This window comes from Ambystoma mexicanum, chromosome 7p (assembly GCF_040938575.1).
Source record: "Ambystoma mexicanum isolate Mex_15411 chromosome 7p, UKY_AmexF1_1, whole genome shotgun sequence".
Taxonomy (NCBI): Eukaryota; Metazoa; Chordata; class Amphibia; order Caudata; family Ambystomatidae; genus Ambystoma; species Ambystoma mexicanum.
The window spans coordinates 673,786,491-673,809,824 of NC_090939.1; the positions used below are offsets into that span (position 1 = coordinate 673,786,491).

Here is a 23,334-nt window from a genome sequence, read left to right on the forward strand (position 1 = left end):
CTATATAAGGAAGAAATCATGGGGGAAAACATATATCGAGAATGCATCAGTGAGGCTAATTTAATAAAGACCACAGCAGAACACAAGGAGCATCTAGATGAACACATAACGGTAAAAGAAATAGTGATGGCGATTAAATCTCTAAAACCAAATGAGGCACCAGGAACTGATGGCCCAATAGCCCAATTCTACAAAACATTTTGTAGAGAACTTGAGACCATTAACAGTACTGTTCAACTCCCTTTTGTCAGTGTGATTCATGAACATGGGAAGAACCCAGAACAGTGTGTGTCGTACTGACCGATAGCACTGTTAAACAAGGATGAAAAAATATTTGTTAAAATACTGACGTCGAGACTAGAGGGAGTTCTTCCGACTTCAATACTTTCTGACCAAACCGCTTTCATACTCTGTCCCCAATCATTTGACAATGTCAGAAAATTAGCCCACTTAATTAACAAAACTAAAAGACTGGGCACAGAACATACCCTCCTGTTGGCATTAGATGCCGAAAAGGCTTTTCACACAGTAAACTGGACCTTCCTGAAGGACGTGCTTGTGGGTTCAGGGATGGGACCAAATCCTATTAGATGAATCTCTGCTATCTATGCATAGCCTACTGCAAGAGTCTGGGCCAATGGGATATTATCAAGGCCCCTAAAATTAGGGAGAGGAGCCATCAGGGTTACCACTTTCGCCCCTGTTGGTTGCACTGGGGATGGAGCCATTTGCAAAAGAAAAAGTCTGAGCGAACCTAGCATACAGGGGATTGGCTTTGGGCAGATTGAACACAATGTAGCGTCATTTGCTGATGTCAAACTCGCTCTACGACAACCACTATACCTCACTGGCAACAGTGCAAGAGGAACTCGAGAGATATGGGCGGGCATCATGCTTCAAAGCCAACTTCGATAAGTCACAAATATTACATTTGACCATGCCTTTAGCGACCTGGGTTAGCACCATTTAAATGGGCGAAGGACAGTGTTAAATACCTGGGAGTGCAGTATCAGCGAACATTGATAAACTGTACATCAACTATCTGAAACAACTACGACAAATTGGAGAAGACTTTAATAGATGGGGTAAACTTACTGTTTCATGGTTTGGTAGAATAAATGCAGATAAAATGAACATACTACCTTAGGCGCTCCTGATATGGGTTCCGAGACATGTACTCAAGACCTTGCAAAAGGAGAGCACAACTAATATATGGAGGGGGAAGAAAAGCAGGATTTCTAGAGCAACCTTTATGGCTGAGTCAAATAGGGGGGCCTGCAGTCCCTGCATTTCCAAACTCACTATGATGCAGCGCAGCTGCGAATACTGAGGGAATGTTGCCAGGGAACGTCCTCCAAATAGTGGTGGTCGATGGACACAGCAGTGGGTGGCATCCCCATGTGGAGGGCCCTCTGGTTGCCTAAACAACTGAGACTGCCCTAGTTATACATCAACCCAGTGTCTAGGCTGATGCTGTAAACGTGGGACAGATTAGTGGTAATTAAAGGCCTCACACCCCAATCCATGATAATCCGCAATTCACACTGGCAATGTTACAAGGATCATTCCAGGACTGGAGAGATAATTGAGGTGGTTGTACCTCTGACATGTTTGAACAATCAAGACCTTCTTGGAGTGCAAGCAAGAATATCATCTGCGAGAACATGAAAGTTTCCAGTATTAACAATTACGACAATGGTTTCTAAATGAAGTAATGAAAGAGGCAACACTGAGGCAGTTGACAGCATTTGAACAATTTGCAGTGGGTACCGCATGACGAAAGGACATCTCTAACATCTACCACATCCTACTTAATGCTAGAGAAGGCATACTTGGGCTTACATGAAGGTGTGGGAGCCAGACATTGGTAGACCAATCATAGTCCAAGAATGTGAAGACCTATGACTGAGCAACAAAAAGGCATCTACTCCAGTTCAAATGAAAGCGACACCGTACAAAGTAGTTGCAAGGTGGTACCTAACCCCAGCACAAATGAGAAGCATAAATCCTGAGGAGAGTGGACACACATCCATATATGGTGAAAGTGTACTAAGAACAAACCTTTCTAGCAGGAAGTTGTAGCATACATTTCCAAAATAGTGCAACATACCTCCCTGTTCGACCCAGGGATGATCTTATTGGGTATTCCTGAAGAAGGAACCTACTCTCTACCCACTAAGGAGGGTGCAACAATAACTCTGTTACTGTTAGTGGCAAAGAGGATTATTGTTGCGAATTGGAGAAGAGGTGAGACTCTGCACATAAACATATGGTGGACTAAACTATGGTCAGTTTTAGCATTAGAGAAATTAACTTTGGACCTAACCGATAGTGGGGAGGGTGTTCAACAGAAATGGTAATTATAAATAAACTTTGTATCCTTGGAATTTATATACAACACATGCCTACACAGACTTAGAGTGATGAACCTGTTTGGGATAATAGAACCAGGGAAAGAATAAACAGGGAAACAATTGAACTTTGTGACCAGAAGAACTGTACATAAGATGCTCCTCTGCTTGGAATAAGAAGTGGTGGTTTATGTGGGCTGGGAAATTTGGTTTCATATGGTTCTCTTTGTTTTTTATTGTAATGAAGCCAACTGTATACCTATGGTATTGGCATTGAGAAAGTTAAGTATGGTGAAATCCATGGTGGTAACCTGAAATCGGTCATTTACTTTAATAAAACAAAATCCCAGAAATGGCTGCTATGCCAAATGGAATGGCTGAATATGATTAGCATTGTTCAATGTAACGATAATTATTTATTTTGGAGAAAGGTGCAGGGCAAGATTATTATTATTGATACTGACTCGCAAGTCAGGACAGTAAACGACTCTGAATATATATCACTCAAACAAGTTAGATAGTAGAATACCAGCAATATAGATGAGTTTATAAGCCTATTAAAGAACTTGTCCAATTCAACTGCACCTGGACCTGATGGCCTATGCTATGCCCTGATCAAACAAGATCTATGTACATATGGACACATATTGCACAAGCTTTACAAATCTATTAGTAAGGTTAGCAAATTACCAGTTAGCTGGCGACAGAGCATTATTGTCCCGATTTACAAACAATGACCTAGACATGAACTCCGTAGCTGTAGGATCTTTGCTGTACTTGAGGCCCCTGCCAAGGTGTTTGCAGGAGTAATATTGAAAGAATTAATAGACTTGTGTGATAACAGGTCTATCTTGCCCATAGACCAGACTGAGTTTAGAAAGGGGTGGTCATCGTTTACTAACATACATGCATTTTTTTTTTATTTATTTGTGATTGGTTTATAAAAGTTAAACCTTACACAATATCAAGGTGACATTACATTGAAAATGGTAAAAATATAAAATATACATACTCTAAAGTAAAAATGTAGCATATGTGAATATGTACCTTCATCACAGTGTAATGCAAAAAGAAACCTATCTAAGAAACATAACGTTATTAAACTGAAAGAAAATATTGTCATGTTAGTCTCAGAAAATAGATCCATGTCCCACATTCGCACTCCCAGTTCATGAAACATTACATTCAAAATGTAATTTGGTAAGTTTTGTAACTGAATTAAATCAAAGAGAGCTGTTAAAAATCTATAACGTGCCAATATATGAGAAACACTATCTTCCATCAATCTAAAACATAACTATTTACTAGCTCCATCAAAGTGATAGTAAACAAAGTGAATAAAGTGCACTTGTCTAATGCTCCCTCTTTCTTAACAGAAAATAACTAAATATGAAATAGTCTCCATAAGATGTGTTTTCTTGCATAACCTGCATGTCCTACCAGCTCTAACTAATCCCAGTCGGGTCCAACACGTTCAAGGGTGGGGATCTGATTCAACTTAAACCTGATATAAGTGTTACAAGCCCTATTACGTGGACACAATTGGATATATTGTGTTAAACCTGTTCTCTTTCTAATAAACTTAGAATATCCCGGAATAGGTAGGAATCTGAACTTTAGAAGGGGGGGGGTCATCAACTCTTACTAACCTACTTGCATTAGTTTCTGCAGTTGAATGGGCAAAGGACTGTTTTCATTGCCCTGTATATGTGACGTACATAGACTTCAGTGCTGCGTTCAACACTGTCAGTCATCTACTATGGTGCAAATTACACACATGGGGCATCCTGGAGGGTTTGTTACATATGATGTTTGCCCTGCACAAGAACACAATGGTGGGTGTCAGATTAAATCGGAATGGCCCACTGAGCAATCGGATTCCAACATTTACAGGACTTAAACACTGTTCTGTGGCTTGTGCCAACCCTTTTTAACTTATACCTTGCTGACCTAAACTCTGCATCAAATTTGGCATCCGTTTATCCCCAGAAATAGGTAGAATGAGGCTGCAGTGCCTCGGCTATTCCAACAACATTGCACTATTAGACTGCATACCAGCAGGATTGCAAAAACAGCTTAATTCGCTACAACAATACTCAACTGATCATTCCTTGTACTCATACGTCCCATCCCCTTTCCTCCATCCTTGTGGGGTGTTCCTCAACAAGGGGACGTTACTGGAACCTTTGGCAGTGAAAAAATGAGCTTCCCCTTTAAATTTAGTATAGCATGGGGGGGGCACAGCCTCTGGCGTGGGAAGGCACGTCCTCGGGCGCCTCACCTATGTTCCTTTTTCTTCACAGTCCGTGTCGGGTCGGACCTGGTAGCCAGCGCGGACAGTTTTTTAGCTTTCCGCTTGCTCCTCATTTGTTTTTTCCAATTCTTATTTGACTTTCCTTTGGTACCTCTCCTTCCCCGGCGCATGTCAACCGCAGGAGGCTTCACGAGATGTGCCTCGTGCGACTGTATGTTCCTGGCCTCATTCCCCCATGCACTCTGCCTTGAGTGTGTGGGGCCCGACCACCGCTGGGACTCAGGTTCGGCCTGCAGCGCTCTCAGTCACAAGGCATTGAAGAATCATTTGTCGCGGTGGAGGGAGATCTTTCACACTTCTCCTCCGCCCCACCTCAAGGACTTAATCCCCAGGACCTCTCATCAAGACAAGGTAGGCCCCTGTTCAGCACAGGTTCCCACGGATCGGGGTTCCCCTGATTCAGGTTCTGGCAGGCCGAAGGCCTCTGAGGCTCTGGCTCCCAAGCCGAGGGGCCTGGAGGCTCTTCCAGGTGGTCCGGGGACAGACCTGAGGCCTTCTACGTTACCAGCTCCCAGGCTGAGGGGCTCGGGCACTACCAGGCTGTCCTCGGCAGGGCAATCGGGCTCGTCCTTTTCTTCTACCCCAGGGGTAACTGATCGAGTGCCACCTCCAAGAGTCTGTCCTTGGCTAGATCCAGCACAGCTACCAGCAGGGGTGCCGAGGGCTCCCAACCTACCAGAGTTCCCTCCAAGGTCATGAATCAGGGTGTTAGGACTACCGGCTGTCCGGCTGAGGGCTCAGTGCCTACCAGAGAGATCTCTGAGGACGACACCACTGCTTCGGGTGCAAGACCCAATCTGTATCTTCTCTGTGTACAGGGGACTGGATGTGTTCCTTATTAATCCTCTGCATCCGCTAAAGTCTTTCATGACCGTCTTCAGGGCCTGGCAAAGTTTTTGGGGGTCTCTTCCCAAGGATCCCCCTCACCCCCCAACACCAGGAGTTGGGTGTGCTAGCAAAGGTCTTGGGTAAGCGCACCATGATCCGGTCTGGCATCCCCCTACAGAAGTATGTCCTTCAGGTGGCACAGAAGGTCTGGAAGAAGCCCAGGGACAATTGGACAGCAGGTTTAGGCTGACAGAGGGTGAGCCAATCCTCCTTACCTCCCACCTGCAGCCCCATTCCTCTGTGGGGCTGTAGCCTTGCTGTATTCTAAACCATTGTCTTCGTCATCTTCCTCCTGGTCGCCTCTCCAAGGAGGACAAAGTCTTTGAGTCATTTCGGAAAGCGCTGCTACTCCATCTCGGGACTGAATCTACGGCAAGCCAATGTGGCCGCCCTCTTGGCTGCGGCTAACCAGAAAGAATTTCTGCCCGACCTCCCTTCGGACAAGCAAGCCTCCTTCAAGGCCGGTCTGGCAGATGCCCGGGCCATTGCGCAGGACCTCATGGAGTCTCCCACATCGACACAGCCAGCAGAGGGCTGTGCCTTAGGGTCGAGATGAGAACAACGGCGTAGATGCACGCCACAAAGTATTTGTCTTATGTACAGGAGCGGATCCTGGATCTGCTCTGCCCTTTGAGGGCGTGGACCTTTTTCATTTATCTACTGACAACAAACTGAAAAAGAAGAAAACCTCCACTCAAACCGCAAAAGTCTTTGGCCATCCTGACAAAACCAGGTCAGAAGTCATTCCCTATATCCCAGGGTAGGTCTGAGTTCAAACCCCACGCGTTCTACGGCTTCAAGGGGTTCGGAGGCCTGACACTTTGCGCAGCGACAACACGAGGAAGTAGCTGAGGACGTGCATGTGTTTTTCCACTCCTCCTCCTCTGCCCCTGACGCCAAGAAGCAGTGACGTCAAGGTTGGGGAACACAGCTCGCCTGTGGGGGACTGTTTGGTTTTATTCCAGGACACCTGGAAGCGTCTCTTCAACAACCCGTGGATCCTCTTTGTAGTCTCCACTGGTTTCAGCCTTCCTCTTCCTAAGCCTCTTCCATTGTCTCCTCCTCTTTGTCAGATCGGGTCCCTGGCTCTTTGACTGGACTTCTTTTCACTCTTGGGGATGCAGGTTATAGAACAGTTTCCTATTGTAGGCAGGGGCTTTGGTTACTATATTCCAGGATTTTTGCGGTACCCAAGAACATCCATGCTGGCCTGAGGGTAGTCCTGGATCTGTCATTTCTAAATCGGTCCTTACCTCTGGAATGCTTCAAGATGATTGCTTCCGTGCACACAGCCGAGTCTATGTGCGCAAGGGACTGGATGTGTTCCCTGGACCTCAAGAATGCATACCTGCTTGTACCCATATATCAACTGCATCAGAAGTTTCTGCAGTTCACGATTGTCGTACCACTTTCAGTACAAGGTGCTGCCCTTCGGCCTGAACTCAGCCCCTCGTGTCGTCACGAAACTGATGAACGTAGTGGCGGGCCTTCTCCATTTGGAGGGCCATCTATACCCTTACTTGGATGACTGGCTGGTGAGGGCGGGGTTCTCCCGAAGGGGTGTTGCACTCCTGCCAGAAACTGGCAGATATCCTTCATGTGCTGGGGCCCTCCCTCAACGGAGGAAGTCACAGTTGTGCCCATCTGAGGATCTGGTGTTCCTTGGGTGTGCGTTGGAACACTATCGTTCAGAGGTTGTTTCCTACACCCATGTGTCTTCTGCCCCTCAGCAAGTCCGTTCTATGAAAGCCTCATCAAAACAGGGCCATCCCTATTCCTCTAAAACCATTAAGGACCACATTGATATCCTTACTCCGGCCCTTGCTGATTTCTGCAAATTCTCCTTTGCCTCTGTATCTTTCCACTCCCCTCTGAAGCACTCCCTTGTGCATTCTCTCCTCAAGAAACCCACAGCCGATCTCCCGGCTAACTATCGCCCAGTTTCCATTGCTCCCTTTTTGGGGTAAGCTCCTTTAAAAGCTGGCCATCACTCAGCTTAACCTTCATTCTGATTCTGTTGGCTCCCTCCATGACCACCAATCTGGCTTCAGAGCTCCCAGAAGCACTGAAACTGCTCTCCTGAACATCCGTGAAGACCTGCTCTCTAACCTTGACGCTAATATTCCCTCTGTCCTCATCCTACTTGATCTCTCCTCTGCTTTCGACACGGTCAACCATACCACCCTGCTCAATCGTCTCCGTGACAACCTGGGGTTCACCGATCAGGCTCTGGCCTGGCTGACCTCTTTCCTCTCTAATCGACCCTCCCAGGTACAACTTGGGTCCTTCCTATCTTTTATCTCCCACTCTACCTCTGGTGTTCCCCAGGGGACTAACCCCTCGCTCTGGCTTTTCAACCTATACCTGGCAACTCTAGCCTATTGCATTTCCATTTTCTTTTCAAATTTCCAGTGCTATCGTGATGACACAAAACTCATTTTCAGGCTTCCTTCAGCCACCTCCTCTCCTTCCCACATCTCTGATTGCCTAATCGCCATTCAAAATTGGTGTGCCGCCAACAATCTTTGTCTAAATGCCAACAAGACTGAGATCCTCTTCATTGGTACACCTTCACTATCCTTTCCCCTCACTCTCTGACCGGCCTCCCTTGGCCCGCCTTCTACCCCTACCTGCGAGGCTAAGAACTTCGGGGTCATCTTTGACTCGAAACTTTCCTTCTCTGCACACTTCTCTGACGTCTCTAAAAAGTCAAACTTCTTAATACAACTCCTTAGAGGTTCTCTGCCTTTCCTCTCCTTCCCTCAGAAGCTCACTGTCTCCCAAGCTCTGGTTCTCTCTAGTTTGGACTACTGTAACAGCCTCTTTCTAAATCTACCTGCCTCCACACTCTGCCCTTTACAATTAATCCAGAACACGACTGCGAGACTTGTCCTTGGCCTCAAGCCCTGGGATCGTATCTCTACAGCTCTGAAATCCCTTCATTGGCTCCCAGTGAATGCAAAAATTAAATTTAAAACCCTCTGCACTGTTCACAATGCTTTCTGGGGCCTGGGTCCAAAATACCTTCCAACTATCCCTCCGTAAATACCTCCCATCTCAAGCCCTTCGCTCTTCTACCTCTAGCTTCCTCAGGGTCAGTCGTCTTTCAAAGAAATGAGCTGGGGGTAGATCTGTCTTCGACTGGGGCCTCCCTTTAGAACAGCCTCCCTGCCACCTTGAAACTTGAGGAGAACCATCTCCGGTTCCGGAAGCAACTCAAGACCTTCCTCTTCGCTTCTGCCTTTGCCCCTCTTCTCCCCTGCTGATCTGCTCTCTCGCTCTTTACCATGCACCTGGCCACCCTTTGTCCGTCGGGCCCAGGTACCTGCTCACCCTGCCACCCTCCTGCACTGCCTCCTGGCCACCCCTTGCACTGTGGTCTGTATCTGTACCCATGCAGTCCCCCACCCGCTTTTCTTCTGCACTTATCAGATACCCCCTATCTGACTAACATAGCACTTTGCCACTTGCTGGCTGCACTACCACTGTTTATTGCCTTTATTTATTTATTGTACTTATTTATTATTTATTCTGTTCTCTCCTCTTTTCCGCACTTTCCACTTCTCCCCACTTCTATGCACCGTCCCCCTTTTCCCTTTCCCATGCACTTGTGTGCTCTTAATGTCACTGGGCCTTGTAAGATTGTTGTTTCTGTTCTCCCCGGTTCCCTTCCCTTTGCCTCATCGCGCTCTGAAACACTTGTGTACGAGCATGATGTGAATAAAATATAATATTTCAAGGCGTTGGGGCACTTTCTGGCCACCTCAACATGGTGGTTCCAGCACATTCTGGACCTGATGGCCTCCTGCATGCTCACTGTACAACATGCCTGCCTCAAGATGAGGTGGCTCCAGCTCCACCTGGCGACGAATTGGGATCTAGAAGACGAGTTCTCAGTCAGACATGATCCCTATACTGCCCTCCTTCTGCCCGATCTTCCCTGGTGACTGATGGATGGCAATGTTTCAGTGGGAGCCTTCTTCACCCGACCGGAGCCTACCCTGGTAGTGAAGACGGACTCCTCTCTTTCGGACTGGGCTATGCGATTCATTGATCAAGGTCCAGGACAGAAGTCCTCCTACATATCTGCACAAGCTCAGGGAAGTGGTTCTGGCCCTCAAGGCATTTTTGCCCCTCATCAGGGACAAGTCGGTTCTGGTCAGCACGGCCAATTCTACTACAATGTTTTACCTGAACAAGCAGGGTAGACCCTTCCCCCTGCTTTGCATGAAGGCAGTTTCAATCTGGGAATGGGCCCTGATGGAGGGGATTTGTATTTCAGCAGTCCACCTGCCAGGGGACAGCAATGCAGAAGTGGATCAGTTGAGTCGCTTGGGGTTCAACAAGTGCAAGTTGCACTCCTAGTTGTCCATTTTCCAGCTTTGGGGGTTCACATACCTGGACTTATTTTCATCCCCCCTGAATGCCAAAGGCCCCCAGATTGCCTCACGGGCAGGTCGGGGGTCTCTGGGAGACGCCTTCCAGATCTGTTGGAACAGCTGCAGGTGTTATGCGTTCCCACCCATCCCTCTGCTCTAGTGGACCCTATGCAAGTGCAAGTTCTGGGCTTCCGTGGTCTACAGCCTCATCCTAGTTCTCCCCCTCTGGCCTTCAAGACCTTGCTTTTTTTAATCTGCTGCAGTTGTGCTCCCAGGGTCTTGTCCATCTTCCGATCCCCTGAAGAGGCTTCCCGATGCAGCAGGATGCAGCAGTGTAACATCCGGACCCGGACAAACTGGCCCCGTCGTCCTGGTTCTGATCATCTGAGGTTTCAGCATGCTAAGTCAGGAGGCCCTCGACTTGGTCCTAGTATAAGAGCAAATGGACTGGGTTCTGCCATTGGGCTCGCGACAAGGGTCTGGTCCCTGTCCTCAGGATGACATAGTGGCTTTTTCAGCACAAGTGGCTCGTGCTGTAGTTCAGTTGGATACTTGCTGAACGTATTTGGTGGCTTTTGGGGCTTACAATAATTCCCCTTGGCATGTTTTCTAAATCTTCCAACCGTCACCTCTTTGTCCGAGTGGGATGGGTATGCCCAGACGTGGGGTCACGTGCCTGCTGGGCCTAGAGATCCAAGCTACTCCTCACTGATGAGGCCCAACAAGGCTGAAACATGTTTGGGGATGCGTGTGGCCTCGTGCAGAAGGGATGTGACCTAGCAGTTTGGGTTGGACTGCCCCTTTTGGGGTGGGGCCTAGCCTGATTTCCATATGGGTTTTCCCCTTCTGTAATGGCTTGGCAGGCGAAGAACGATGGTCTGGAGGGTTGCCCAGTGCAATGCCAACGGTTAATATTCATTCTAAACCTTCCAGCCATCACCTCTTTGTTTTTGCCATGTCTTTTTGGCAGCCAACCCAGTGGTTAAGGCCCACTTTAAGAGGTTGTCTAGGCTTTTCCCTCAGGTGCATGGGCCACATCCGCTTGGTGTCGCGTTTATTGGTGGCTCTCACGCGCGCAGGGTTAGTGAGCTGCAGGCATTGTTTTCGGGCAAGCCCTGCACCACTTTTCACAACAACGTCAACTTGCGCACTCAGCCAAACCTCTTGCCCAAGATGGTCTCTCTGTTCGATCTGAATCAGATCTGCCTTCTGGTGGCAGAGATGGCCCTCCGTTACTTGGACCTCAAGAGGGATCTCAAGTTTTCTCTCCCTCGGACGAAATCCTTCAGGAAGTCTGAGGCATTGTTTGACATTTGGGGGCTCCTCCCATGGCTCTCATGCTTCCAAGGCTTCCATCGTCCATTGGAAATTTCAGGCCATTTCGGAGGTGTACACGGCCATGGGCAAACCTTTTCTTGAGGGAATTCATGCTCATGTGGTCAGAGCTAAAGCCACCGTCGCGTTTCCGAGACATGCTTCTTGGAATGTAATAAGCAAGGCGGCTACTTGGGCCACTCTGTCAGCCTTCTGTAAGCAGTATTCGCTGGGCACCAGCTCCAGGTGCGATGCAGCGTTTGGTCTGGCTGGTCTAAATAACTTTTTTGCCTCATCCTAGATATAAGGCAGGTTGTCACAGCTCCACCCCATGTTCTTGTTCGGTGGAATCACCCACAAGGATGGAGGAAAGGAGATGGGACATATGAGTAATTAAAATTACTCATTGTAGTGACTAGAGTACTCATAGTCCCTTTCCTCCATATGTGCCCCCTGCCTTCCCCTGCTAGTATCCCAATGGATTAAAGGTAATATGAGTAGCCGGGTATCTAAGCGTCCATTGTGTTCAAAGGGGGACTGAGGTGACCGAGAACGCTGCAGGCCTAACAGTTGAGTGGTGCTCGGGGCCCCAAGCACTCAAGACAGAGAGCATGGGGGACCGAGGCTGGGAAAGCACAGTTGCATGAGGCACATCTCGTGAAGCCTCCTGCTGTCGACAAGGCGCCGGGGGAGGCGAGGCACCAATGGGAAGTGAAATAAGAATTGAAAAAAACAAACGGGGAACAAGCAGAAAGCTAAAAGTCTCTGCACTGGCTGCCAGGTCAGACACTGTTAGTGTGAAAAAAAGGACAGAGGTGAGGCGTTGGAGGGCAGGGCCTCAGCGGGGCGTTACCACGTCTGAGGTGCACCCCGCACGTTGTATAAAGTTTAAAGGGGAAGCTCATTTTTTCACGGCCAAAGTTTACGGTACCATCCCCATGTTGGGGAACGCCCTGCAAGGATGGAGGAAAGGGCACTATGGACTGAGTACTCTAGTCACTCCAGTGAGTAACTTTAATATTATTCATATATTTAGAAAACAAACATCATGGTTCAGAATAGCAACAAGAAAACAGAGATATAAATTGACTTTTAAGCAAACTAAGGTTGATATATTACTAAGTTACAGAATTCCTGGAGTGTACATTGATAATGGTTTAAAATGGAATGATCATCCTGACTATCACCAGTGCACAATTCATCAATTTCTGGCTGGCATAAGGCACTGTCCATTTAAAATTGTGGGATTACACTGAAACCAGTGATAGATATTTACCAACAAAAACGGGTATCTATCATGTTAAATGGGGCCCACGAAAGTTGAGGATTCTGTGCATTTTGGAAAACTATTGCATTAAGAAATTATTTTTCTGTTCTCAAAAACTATTTTATATATTAATGGTACCTGGTGAGCCTTGATCCTCCAGGTTTACAATAACGTATGAAAAGTACCAATGACCAAGGCTTTTATGTCGCACCCAAATAACTTCAGTATGCATGAGCCTTCATACAAATATATATCACAAACAAGGGCTAGTCATTTCATTCTCACACACAAAAAAACAGGTTGTACAGTATTGAGATCTTTGAATAGCATAAATCTCCCTTCTCAGTGTAGTTTATAAAAAAACCCAGACAGTGTCCAGGATAACTTCAAATATTTGCTTTTGTTGGACCTGCCCTTTGTTTGCAGTGTCGATTGTTGCTGTATTTAAAGTCGACACACAGTGTTTCGGCCATCTCATGAACCAAGGATGTGGTCCTCCAGATATGCAGCCTTCATCAGGACGAGTTAAAAATTTGATACCGAAAGTAATAAGCAGCTTGATTAAAAAATAATGATAGTGCTGTATGACACCTTAGGTACCCACATTTTAATAGATCCTGTTTACAGCAAAATGGTACAAATTGTATCTCGTGCCAACACATTTCAAGCACGTTGCTCTTCTTCAGGGCAAGTGATAAGTGTTGTTGGTACACCATGATGAAATTATAAATGTGACATTATCATTTGGTATTGTCTGAGTGCTTCAGAATGATGACTCTTGTCATCTTAAAAAAGTCCAAATAAATCAAATTAATTTTAACATGTCACACTTATTAGAGGAACAGACTAGTCATCACATTTATAAATTAATAGTATTACTGCAACAGAAGGACTTCTTTTTTGATGTTACCATGAATCCACTTTAGCAATGTTATTATGGTAAAGAATCTATTTTCCCTTCCAAACTGTGCCTAAGACCGTATGTTAATGGTTCCAATTATGTGTAACATATTCCTTCATTCGTTTGCTCAAACATTGACTAGTTAACTTTGTTATTATAATTTACACTCAACTTGCTCTAGTGGTCTATGTGCCAAACTCCCCCAACCTAGAGGGTGCTGCAGACCCATTCTTAATTTGTCTAGAGTTATCATGCCATGCACTCATCATGTGAAGGAGATGACTTACAAAAATATTGCTTTACTTCTCGAATCAGATTTTGTAAAGACTGGAGGGGGTGTTGGTACTTCTGCTCTCTATATGGTAGAGGAGAGGCACAGAGGACCCCAGCCAAGATTCTCTATTATTGGTAACATAGTTGAGCAATCAAGGCCTAGCTTCTCAGGAGGTGATGCAGGCTGGTTCTTAAGTACAGTGTAGTCCCCAAGCACCCACAAAGGAATGTCTGCACACTGTATCAGTTAAAACAAAGTCTTTATATAATTAATATTCAAGGTTATGTACACTATCACAATAACTCACTTTGTGCTCAGAAAATCAACAATGGTAAATATATACAGTTCTACAGTGGTACCACAAATATTATCAGATCTCATTAAAGTGCATCAACTATACTGTCAAAATGTCACACAGATCAATAAAGAGGAAACCAGCAGTAGAGAGAGGAAGAAAAGCAAGACGGTTGAACAATTGGCAGAATACTTGTCGCTACCGTTAAACACAGCTCTGTGTGGCGATCCCCCCCACCTGGGCAACATGTAGAATAAAGATACAAGCCCAGTCCATAAATTGTTCACAATAGACTTCCCAATAGTTCTGCAACCCCAAAGTACCTGGCGTTGTAGTGTTCCTCGGCGGGGAATCAACGGCCCTTCTTGAGTGCCCTCCCTTTAAGGCAGGAGTCACAGGTCGTCGAACGTCCGACGGAGAACAGGGTGAGCTACGACGGTGAAGTGGCAGCTTCGTTCCTAGAGGTGCTCGTTGACGGGGCAGTGTAAACGTCCTGCAAGGAAGAGGCGTGCGGGGCTCCTCAGTAGCGATGGTTTTGGATCGCAAAGAGTTTGAAGAGCAATGGCCCAGCAAGGGCGTTGAGTCGTCAACGTCTCTGTGGTCTTTGAGTGGCGGGAAACCCACCGGCGGATGTTCCTCGGCACATCGACGGTCAGGCCTTCTCCAGCAGGATACAGCGGCGACGATGCGGACAAGAGCGTCCTTGGATCAAATCAAGTTCTTAGGCAAACGGTAGCACAGCGCCTCCAGTCGGCGACGGCGGTCGTCGACAGAGGCGGACAACAGTCCGGGCGCTTCTCTTTGGGATTCCGCAGCAGTCCCTGTCTCCGGTCGGCAGCCTGTCGTAGATCTGTCTACCAGGGAGCTTTGCAAAGATCAGCTGGTGCACGATGGTCCCTCGTAGCTTGGGAAGAGGGCGCCTTACCAGGTCCCCTCTGGGTCAGTCCTTGGAGGCAGAGCAGCTTTCAGATTCTGAAGTGTAGCAACAGCAATTCTTCTCGTCCAGCAGGGCTTCAAGGTTAAGCTTCAGTTTCGCTCCAGTTACTCTTCAGCTTCTGAACACGAATTCTAGCAGTGAGAGGCCCCCAGATATACTAGTTGATCTACCATTCATTCTGCTGGGTCACACTCAGGCAACCAATCGGTCAGAAGGGCATTCATGCAGGCAGGAATCCAATCAGGTGCATAGTGCATTCAGGCCATTCACTCCTCTCCAGACACTCACAACAAGTTGTGTATTGGGAAAAGTACCCAGCCATTCAACACTCCACACTGCATTCATACCAGTTTCGGGCAGGGCTGTCTCAGTCATTGTCAAACAAGAGATACTAGACACCCACATCACAGAATGCGTATTCTTCACACACTCCATTCACCCAGGTCCCACCCACCGGGTGTACCCACAACAAACAGTCACTGGGAAGGCTCCAGCCAGTCTGGCCTGGACTTCACAACACCACCACATATGGAACTTCAACCCAACAGCCGGTCAGGGGGAAGGGACAGAGTCAGGGCTTCCCAGGACTTTGGGAAAACAAGGTAACAAGCAATAGAAAGCAAGAGGCCACTGGGGCCATCTTGTTTCCTATCAGGAATCAACTGATTCCAATGGCAGGGCCTGGGTATCCCAAAATGGAGGATACTCAGAGCACCTGTCAAATTCAACATGGAGCTGCCACAAGCCTATACCCTGCTCTGAGGGCCACACACAGGTGCCCAAAAACATACACTAGGGGCACAGGGTTGTACCCCCACCCATGGGTGCCATAAGGGTATCCCATGGGTCTGTACACCAAACCAAAAGAGAGAACTGCACCGCTAGGAGTCTCACATGAACTCCTGCGTGGAAAACACAACAGAACACATGATAAAAAGCAGTAAAGGACAAGGATTTGTATTTGTATTTTATTTATAATGAGCACCTAACCGGGGTGTAGCCAGGCGCAGAGGCAGCAAGAGGGTTGCAAAACTTAGTTACATACATACAGTATGGTGAGGTCCAGCTGCGGTTACAGTGCCGGACATATCACGCCGAGTAGGAAGGGTAGAGCATATACACTATAGGCAATGCTAAATACATATTTACATGCAATGAGGTAGGGAGCCATGTGACACATCTGGGCATTGGCAAGGTCGTTATGAGTCAAGAGTTTTAAGCCAGTGGGTAGTCTTGGCTCTGAACTGATGGTAGGGTAGGTCCTCCCTGCAGGTAGGAGGAAGTGAGTTCCAGAATTGCGCTGCTTTTACTGGAAAGCTGTTACCTCCTGACATTGTACGTTTGAACCTGGGTACAAGAAGAAGGTTGGAGTTGGCCGTTCTTGAGGGGCGAGAGAGGGTGGGTCTAGTAAATCTGGAGATGAGCTATTGAGGGGCTGCTTGGTGGAGGCATTTATGAATCAGAGACACCGATTTAAGGAATATCTTGTCCTTGGTGAATAGCCAATTGACCGATCTTCTGGAATCGGAGATATGGGCTTTCTTCGGGATACTAAGGGCCGCTCTGAGGTCATTATTTTGGAGGATTTGGATTTTGTTTGAGATATATTTATTACAGCCTACATATAGAGCGTTGCAATAGTCCAACTTGGACAGGATCAGTGCCCTGGCCAAGGTGGTACAGTTGGTGGGGGAAAGAAAGGGTTTGGCTGCCCTAATGAGTTTCCAAGTGTAAGAGGTGGCAGAGGCCATTGCATTCACTTGTTTGTTGAAGGTAAGGGTGGAATCTAGATAAAATCCGAGGGTTCTAACCTCCTTAGCTACCTTAATCTTGTTATCATCAATTATGAACGCTGAGTATTTTTGGTCCAGCTTGTTGAGGTAGTGTAGAACCTAGAATAAGGAGTTCTGTCTTGTCATCATTCAGGCATAGACCGTGTGAGGGCATCCATGCCTGGATGATGAGGTACACTCTATTAACAAAGGCCAAATCCTTGTCATAATCCCCCGACAACGGGATGAGTATCTGGGTATCATCGGCGTAGTTAGTGTAGGTGATACCCAGGTCATCTAGATCATCGAAAAGGGGCTTTGTGAAGATATTATAAAGTGTAGGGGAGATGCAAGATCCTTGAGGCACACCGCAAGTAAGAGGCACTGTCCTTCCGATGCATTTCCAGCATCACAAACTGCAAAATGTTGACTCTTATTCTATCTAGCAGTGTTATTTATTTAATTCAAAAATCTGGTGAAACATCAAATTGATGACAATGGATCACAATGCACAATTGTACAAGTATGAAATAGGAAATGCTCAATTTCTTCAACTGTATTTACCTTGACTATTTTATTTGGTTTCCATATTCTTTGAACAGTTCTTCACTCAGTACATGTTGTGGTCGATCCCTTCAACACAATTATCATTCTTTGAAGTGTACCCACCTGAAAATAAAATATAAATAAATAGTCTCAACTAATCTAGCAATTATTACTATGTAAGAATTATCGTAACCTGTATCCACGGTCATGTTCCCTCTTACCTCATTAACGAAGAATGAAGTCCTCTGTACAGGACGCCAAAAACCACGTGTTTGCTCCTTGCACACCATCTTGTTACTGTTCAAAAAGCACCTACTAAAAATCAATGTTTACATTGTTCGCACCAATACTCATTTAGTGTGGCAATCTTCTAATGTCTGATTGTAATAATAAATGCTGATCATTTGGTATATATGCTTAATATTGCGAAAATCTATGTTCTTAGCAAATCCCCATTGTTGAAATTGTGATCCCACTTTGCTTCAATAAATTATTTATAAAAAGCATAATGGGGAGTCAACCAGAGTTCACTTGTTTCCATTGCTCACCTTGAAGTCTGTTTAGATCGTCCATCTTTACATTTCTTGTATTGATGGATAATACTTAGTTAAAGTGTCTTTGCTTAATGTTAGTCCATGTCCTAAGCTGAAATAACGTTATTAGAATTATGTTATGCATTTGCAAAATAAATGGAATTCAGCCCGATGTAATGACTGGATGGTCAGAGAGTCCAAACCCTCTCCAAGGCTCTTTATACCCCCATCATACATGGTTACTAGTTTTATTGTTCATGTATTTGTAAGCCGCTAGTAGGAGTCACAAGACACATCACCCAGTAGGTCATCAGATTCATTGAGTATTACGCTGGCTAAATTCTTCAAATATTTATGAATAGATTTGTTGTGATCTTTTTTAGCAAATTTGATCCTCTGGACCATGTGGTTTTGTTTTAAATTACTTATGGTGATTTTAGAGAATTTAACGTTCTCACCTAATCTGTCAGTTGTTTTGCTTATTAATCATTTTCTTCTTTTCTCTAGGATAGCAAAAAGATGAAGAAGTCCCTTGAAGAAGAGCAGCGTGCTCGCAAGGATCTTGAAAAGCTAATTAGGAAAGTTTTAAAGAATATGAATGACCCTTCTTGGGATGAGACAAATTTGTAATCCACTCACCTTAGTTTCTTTCTATTGAAAGACCAGCGATCAAGAGTCAGGTCATCAGCCTTTCAATGCACGGGTACATGTGAAATCAAGAACTGCAATGCAGGATTTAACTGGACCGTCTGGGGAATGAACTTGCTAGCGAAATCAGAGTGTTGACGATGAAGAACCATTTGTTAAAACTACATAATGCACAGTCAGTAGACAAGGTTCGGGACAGTTCTGCCTTCAATTTGTATAAATTACCTCATTGTGCAGAAAGTGGTTGCTAACTGAAAGTCCATGCTATTTCAGTAGCTTTTAATTAAAAAGAAAACTATAAATATTCACATATAAATATATATATATAATTTCGTATTTTGTAAATAACCATTTTAAATGCATATGCGATTAATGTATGAGGGCTGACTCAAATGTATACATGTTTATATCATGGTCACACTTGTTAATACAATGTCAATCTTATGAAATCGGAAAGATCAGAATACATTCGACCTGTCATATGACAGCTGTTCATGACTTTTGTACACAAATGCTGACATCACTGACACCATTGATGTATTGTGTTGTAACCCATGTATTTAAGTAATTTAATTGCGTTGTTCATAAATGATGCACACTTCAACAACGTTTAATTTTGAACAGTATTCTAATCTTGTAGAGAACATCAGGTTGAACACTTAACACGATTTAACATGTTACATTACATGCTTATGCTTGGTGAACTATATTTATTTAATTTCTTCTGTCTCTAAAACACATGATCTTGGCCGTTTAAGATTGTACATAGTTGCCTGCTTTTTTTTTTATAATTAATGTTACTGTCACTATTGAGCTATGATGTTTTCCAATGTAATGCATGTACAGTACTTTTAAGAACAGCTGCTTGGTAACTCTACAACAGCAAATACCCTGTAAAATGTGTTTATTTATTTTATGGCCATCATAGCCCAATGAAATAAATATAATAGTTATTGGATGGGAAACACTGACCTGAAGATAAAGAATAAACTATTCAAATTCTTATGTCATTTGTGAGCCCTCTGAACTTTGGTGATATGAGCTAAAAGGAAGTACTGCAGCTTGGGTTTCGTGTTGCCACTCAGCTAGTGCATTGAGCACAGGTCACGGATCCCATGAACCCAAGAGCCAAAGAAGATGCAATAATGAAAGCATACTTTTTACCCACCTCCGTGAGATAGCATTGCACTTGGATATATTTTACATGACGAGTTGATGCTCATTTGCAGTGGCTGGATTGTAATTGTGAAGCCTTCTAAACCATCCTTAACGTGACTTTCATGCAGTTCATGTGAACGGCAAACGCATATGTTCTTTTGAAAGCAGCCTAGTTGATTTCTTTGTGAAGTCATCATCCATGAAGTTTATATTTGCCTTCAGAGGTTTTGACTGGTGTGGAAAGGATCTCATATAACAATCTTTTAAGCTGACTTGAAGCAGATTTGGTACAAATATTCTGGATCCTGCAACGTGAGCATTTGTTAGCATGATTCTTCAGGTCTACAATTTATTGCCAATTGCCTTTTTCTATTGCGTATTTCGTGATTACATTCCAGAGAAAAGCTAAAATGTGTAATTTAAAAGTAGTTGGTTAGTATATTGCAACTCCAGAACATGTTCCCCTGGCAAATGATATTACCTTAAAAGAATGGAACTGTAATCTTCTATTTCTGATATCATTGTTGTATTTGATACCCTGGGTATTATTGTCTTATGTGCTGCATATTTCTATAAAGATTAAGAGTTCACTGTTCAAATAACATGCCTGTTTGTTTTGGGTATTGAAGCACCATGGATAGGGGTGGGAGATTATTTTCCAATACATTTCAGTTTTATAGATTTGTTTTCAATAAATCACATTTCTGTGCATCCCAACCAATGAACACATATCTAGATGACTGGTGAAAACATTATTTGAAGGTTACTTAATTGTTTTAAAAAATTGTACCACGCAAAGATTAATTAGACATAGGTCTGTTGCTCTGAAATACTAGAAATGTATCCTTGTTAATCAATGTGGCACTATTTCTACAATTTGAATCAACTATTTCTCAACCTCGTGGAAATGTAGCTCTTAAGCCATTTAGCTGTTTTCTAAACAAGGCATTGGAGTTTTCTGGAGTGTATCTGCAGACCTTCCTTTTTGTTCGATACATCTTGAACCGAGGGGAATGAGGAAGTTAGCAACAGCTCCCCCTTTATGGAATGGTCTAAAATAAGTTTTTCTGAGGATTGGAGGATATTATCGTTTTACATAAGGATCAATGAATGAGCAAGGTATTGCAAAATGTAAAAACGCCCATGCATTGACTGCTACAGTGTTTGTGCTGCATTGTTGAGGGTGAATTAAAATGGACCTTTTTTTTCATATCTTTGAAGATGTCTGGGTTTGTCCAGTATTTTAAATAAAGTATGATTTCAATTTTTGCTGTCCTTCCGGTGCTTCTGTCACCTGGAGTTTAAGTTCTGTGTCTTTTTTACATCTGGTTGCAAGCTCTGTTCCTCATCTGGCACTTCCCTCACCCTTTTTCTCTAGTTCTGTATATTTTTTGTTATGGGTACTAATAATGAATGCTATGAACATGAGCAATGTAAATGTAATCATTTTGTGATGAGGATGAATATGTATGCTATTTACTCAATTTCTGTAACACTTTATGCACATCCATCACTACCCAACAAAGATTACTTCACCACTCTCTCGATGGCCTACAAACAGGCTAAACTCCTAGCAAAAAGTTCCACTTTGAATGAAAGAATTGCTGAATCCAACTCTTGTACCCGAGAGCTCTTTGCTATACTACGAGAACTTGCATCTCCAATTCTGCAGCCAACAAATTGCTCCAAAGATCTTGCTTGGTGTTCTAACATAAAAAATGCCCTGCTATGCAAAATCTATGGACTCCAATAAAAAGCTTAGCTAAGAAAAGCAAACTTCTCCCCTGAAGTCACACCTGACATGAGCGAATCAAAACCTCCACCAATCACCTTGCACGTCCAGCAGTTTGAGTGTAACCCAGTCTTTGAACTGGAAATAACCAAACCCATCCAAGGTCTAAAACTATCCAGATGTCAAGGTCTCATTTGCGCAACCCAAGTCATCGAAGACTATGTACAAAAGTTGGCACCTTTCATTGCCGCTCTCATCAATGTCTCATTCACCTCCAGTACTGTGCCCGCAAATCTGAAAGATGCCTGAGTACTACCGCTACCTAAGCCTACCCTAGACCCTTACACACCTACCAACTACCGCTGAATCATGACCGTGCCTTTCCTACTCAAAATCCTGGATAGAGCAGCCCATCTACAAATCCAAAAGCACTTGGCATCCAACAATCCGAGCTCAGCCCCGGCCACAGCACTGACTCAGCTCTCGTAGACCTAAAGAATCAAATAAGTTTAAAGACGAGGTCAAACTTGCCCTTCTCTTATTGGACTGGTCAGCTGCCTTTGACCTAGTAGATCATAAAATCCTCTGTCAACATCTTTCGTTGGCAGGCCACTTCTCTCCCAAAGCCACAGCTTGGATCTTATCCTTACTTTGTAACAGAACAATGAGTGTCCAGCCTCACTTGCGGAGTTCCCCAAGGCTCATGCATCTCTCCAACATTATACAATATATTCACCAAACCACTCTTCGACCTCCTAGACTCATTGGGTATCTCCTACATAAACTATGCAGACGATACCCAAATCTTCCTACATATATCAGGCTCCTACAATACAGACTCCAACACATTAAGTATGATCTACCAAACTATTCAGGCCTAGTTGGCCTTGCACTCATTGTGCTTGAGCAATGACAAGACTGAGCTGCTCTTGGTCGGATCACAGCCATTTCTAAATAACCTAGACAGAGAATACAAGTCCATCATTATTGACGGTAACACTATCCTAGTCTCCAAAGAAGTCAAAACCTTGGGGGTACTTGGATGCTTCACTATGCTTAACTATACAGGTAAATGCTATCACCCCCGCTGCAGCAAATACCACCAAACTGATAAATGCCAGCAGACCATTTCTCTCTACTGAGAGCGGTCTCACAATTGCAAGAGTGCTTATAGTCTCCAGATTGCACTACTGTAGCACGCTCTTTACCAGAACCTCCAACAGTAAATCAAAAAGCTTCATATCTTACAGAATAATGTTCTAGGAGTGGCCCTAAACATCCTGAAGAAAAACCACAGTTCTCAGCCAGAAAAAACCTACATTGGCTAACAATTCGAGAGCGTATTCTATTAAAAACACTTTGCATAAACCCCACATGCCTCTCCAACATTGTGCCGTGATGCCTCGCCCAAAAATTCTCCAGACCACAATACACTAAACAGTCATGGTCCACTCACGCTTACCTCCTCTCGACACCAAGATTCAGATTACAAAGAGCAGGGGGTTGCAGCTTTGCAGTATTAGCGGTGAAGCAGTGGAATGCACTACTGATCTCTCCAAGATCAGAACCCTCACTCTGGACATTCCACAAATGTCTCAAAACCTGACTCTTTTCTCAAGACTTGTAATCTTCTCCATGCAGCTTGCATGCCTGATGACACAGCCACACAATTTAACTAAGTTCCATTCCAACTATGCTTCTTGAATGTACAGTTCAAGTGTCGCTATCTGTAACTAGTGCATGGATACCTTTAGACTTGGCACGCTCTACAAATGCCAAACAAATAAATTGATATATTAGAAATCGGTTTTTGCTATGCTATCCATAAAAGATGTGTACACAACACCACCTCTCAGGGGTAGGTGATCTGTAGAAACACTAATCTAACTTCTTATCTATGTTATGCACTTTGTGCATTGTTGAAACTCGGTAATGTCATTTGTGACTCAGAGATCAACCAAACACACAGTTGTCATGTGTAATCTTCAACACTTTCATTTACAACGTGATAGGTGAGGATCACTC

At 44.6% G+C, this 23,334-nt stretch overlaps 1 protein-coding gene across 5 annotated transcripts in view; it reads left to right on the plus strand.

Moving 5' to 3' along the window:
- Positions 1-20,846, plus strand: part of ARHGEF7 (Rho guanine nucleotide exchange factor 7) — a 1,715,641-nt gene extending 1,694,795 nt beyond the window's left edge. For all 5 annotated transcript variants that reach the window (XM_069636766.1, XM_069636768.1, XM_069636767.1 and 2 more), the window contains one exon: positions 18,279-20,846. In XM_069636766.1, the coding sequence (XP_069492867.1) occupies positions 18,279-18,401 (123 nt within the window). In that variant the 3' untranslated portion in view covers positions 18,402-20,846. The remainder of the gene's footprint in view (positions 1-18,278) is intronic.
- The last annotated feature ends 2,488 nt before the right edge of the window (positions 20,847-23,334 follow it).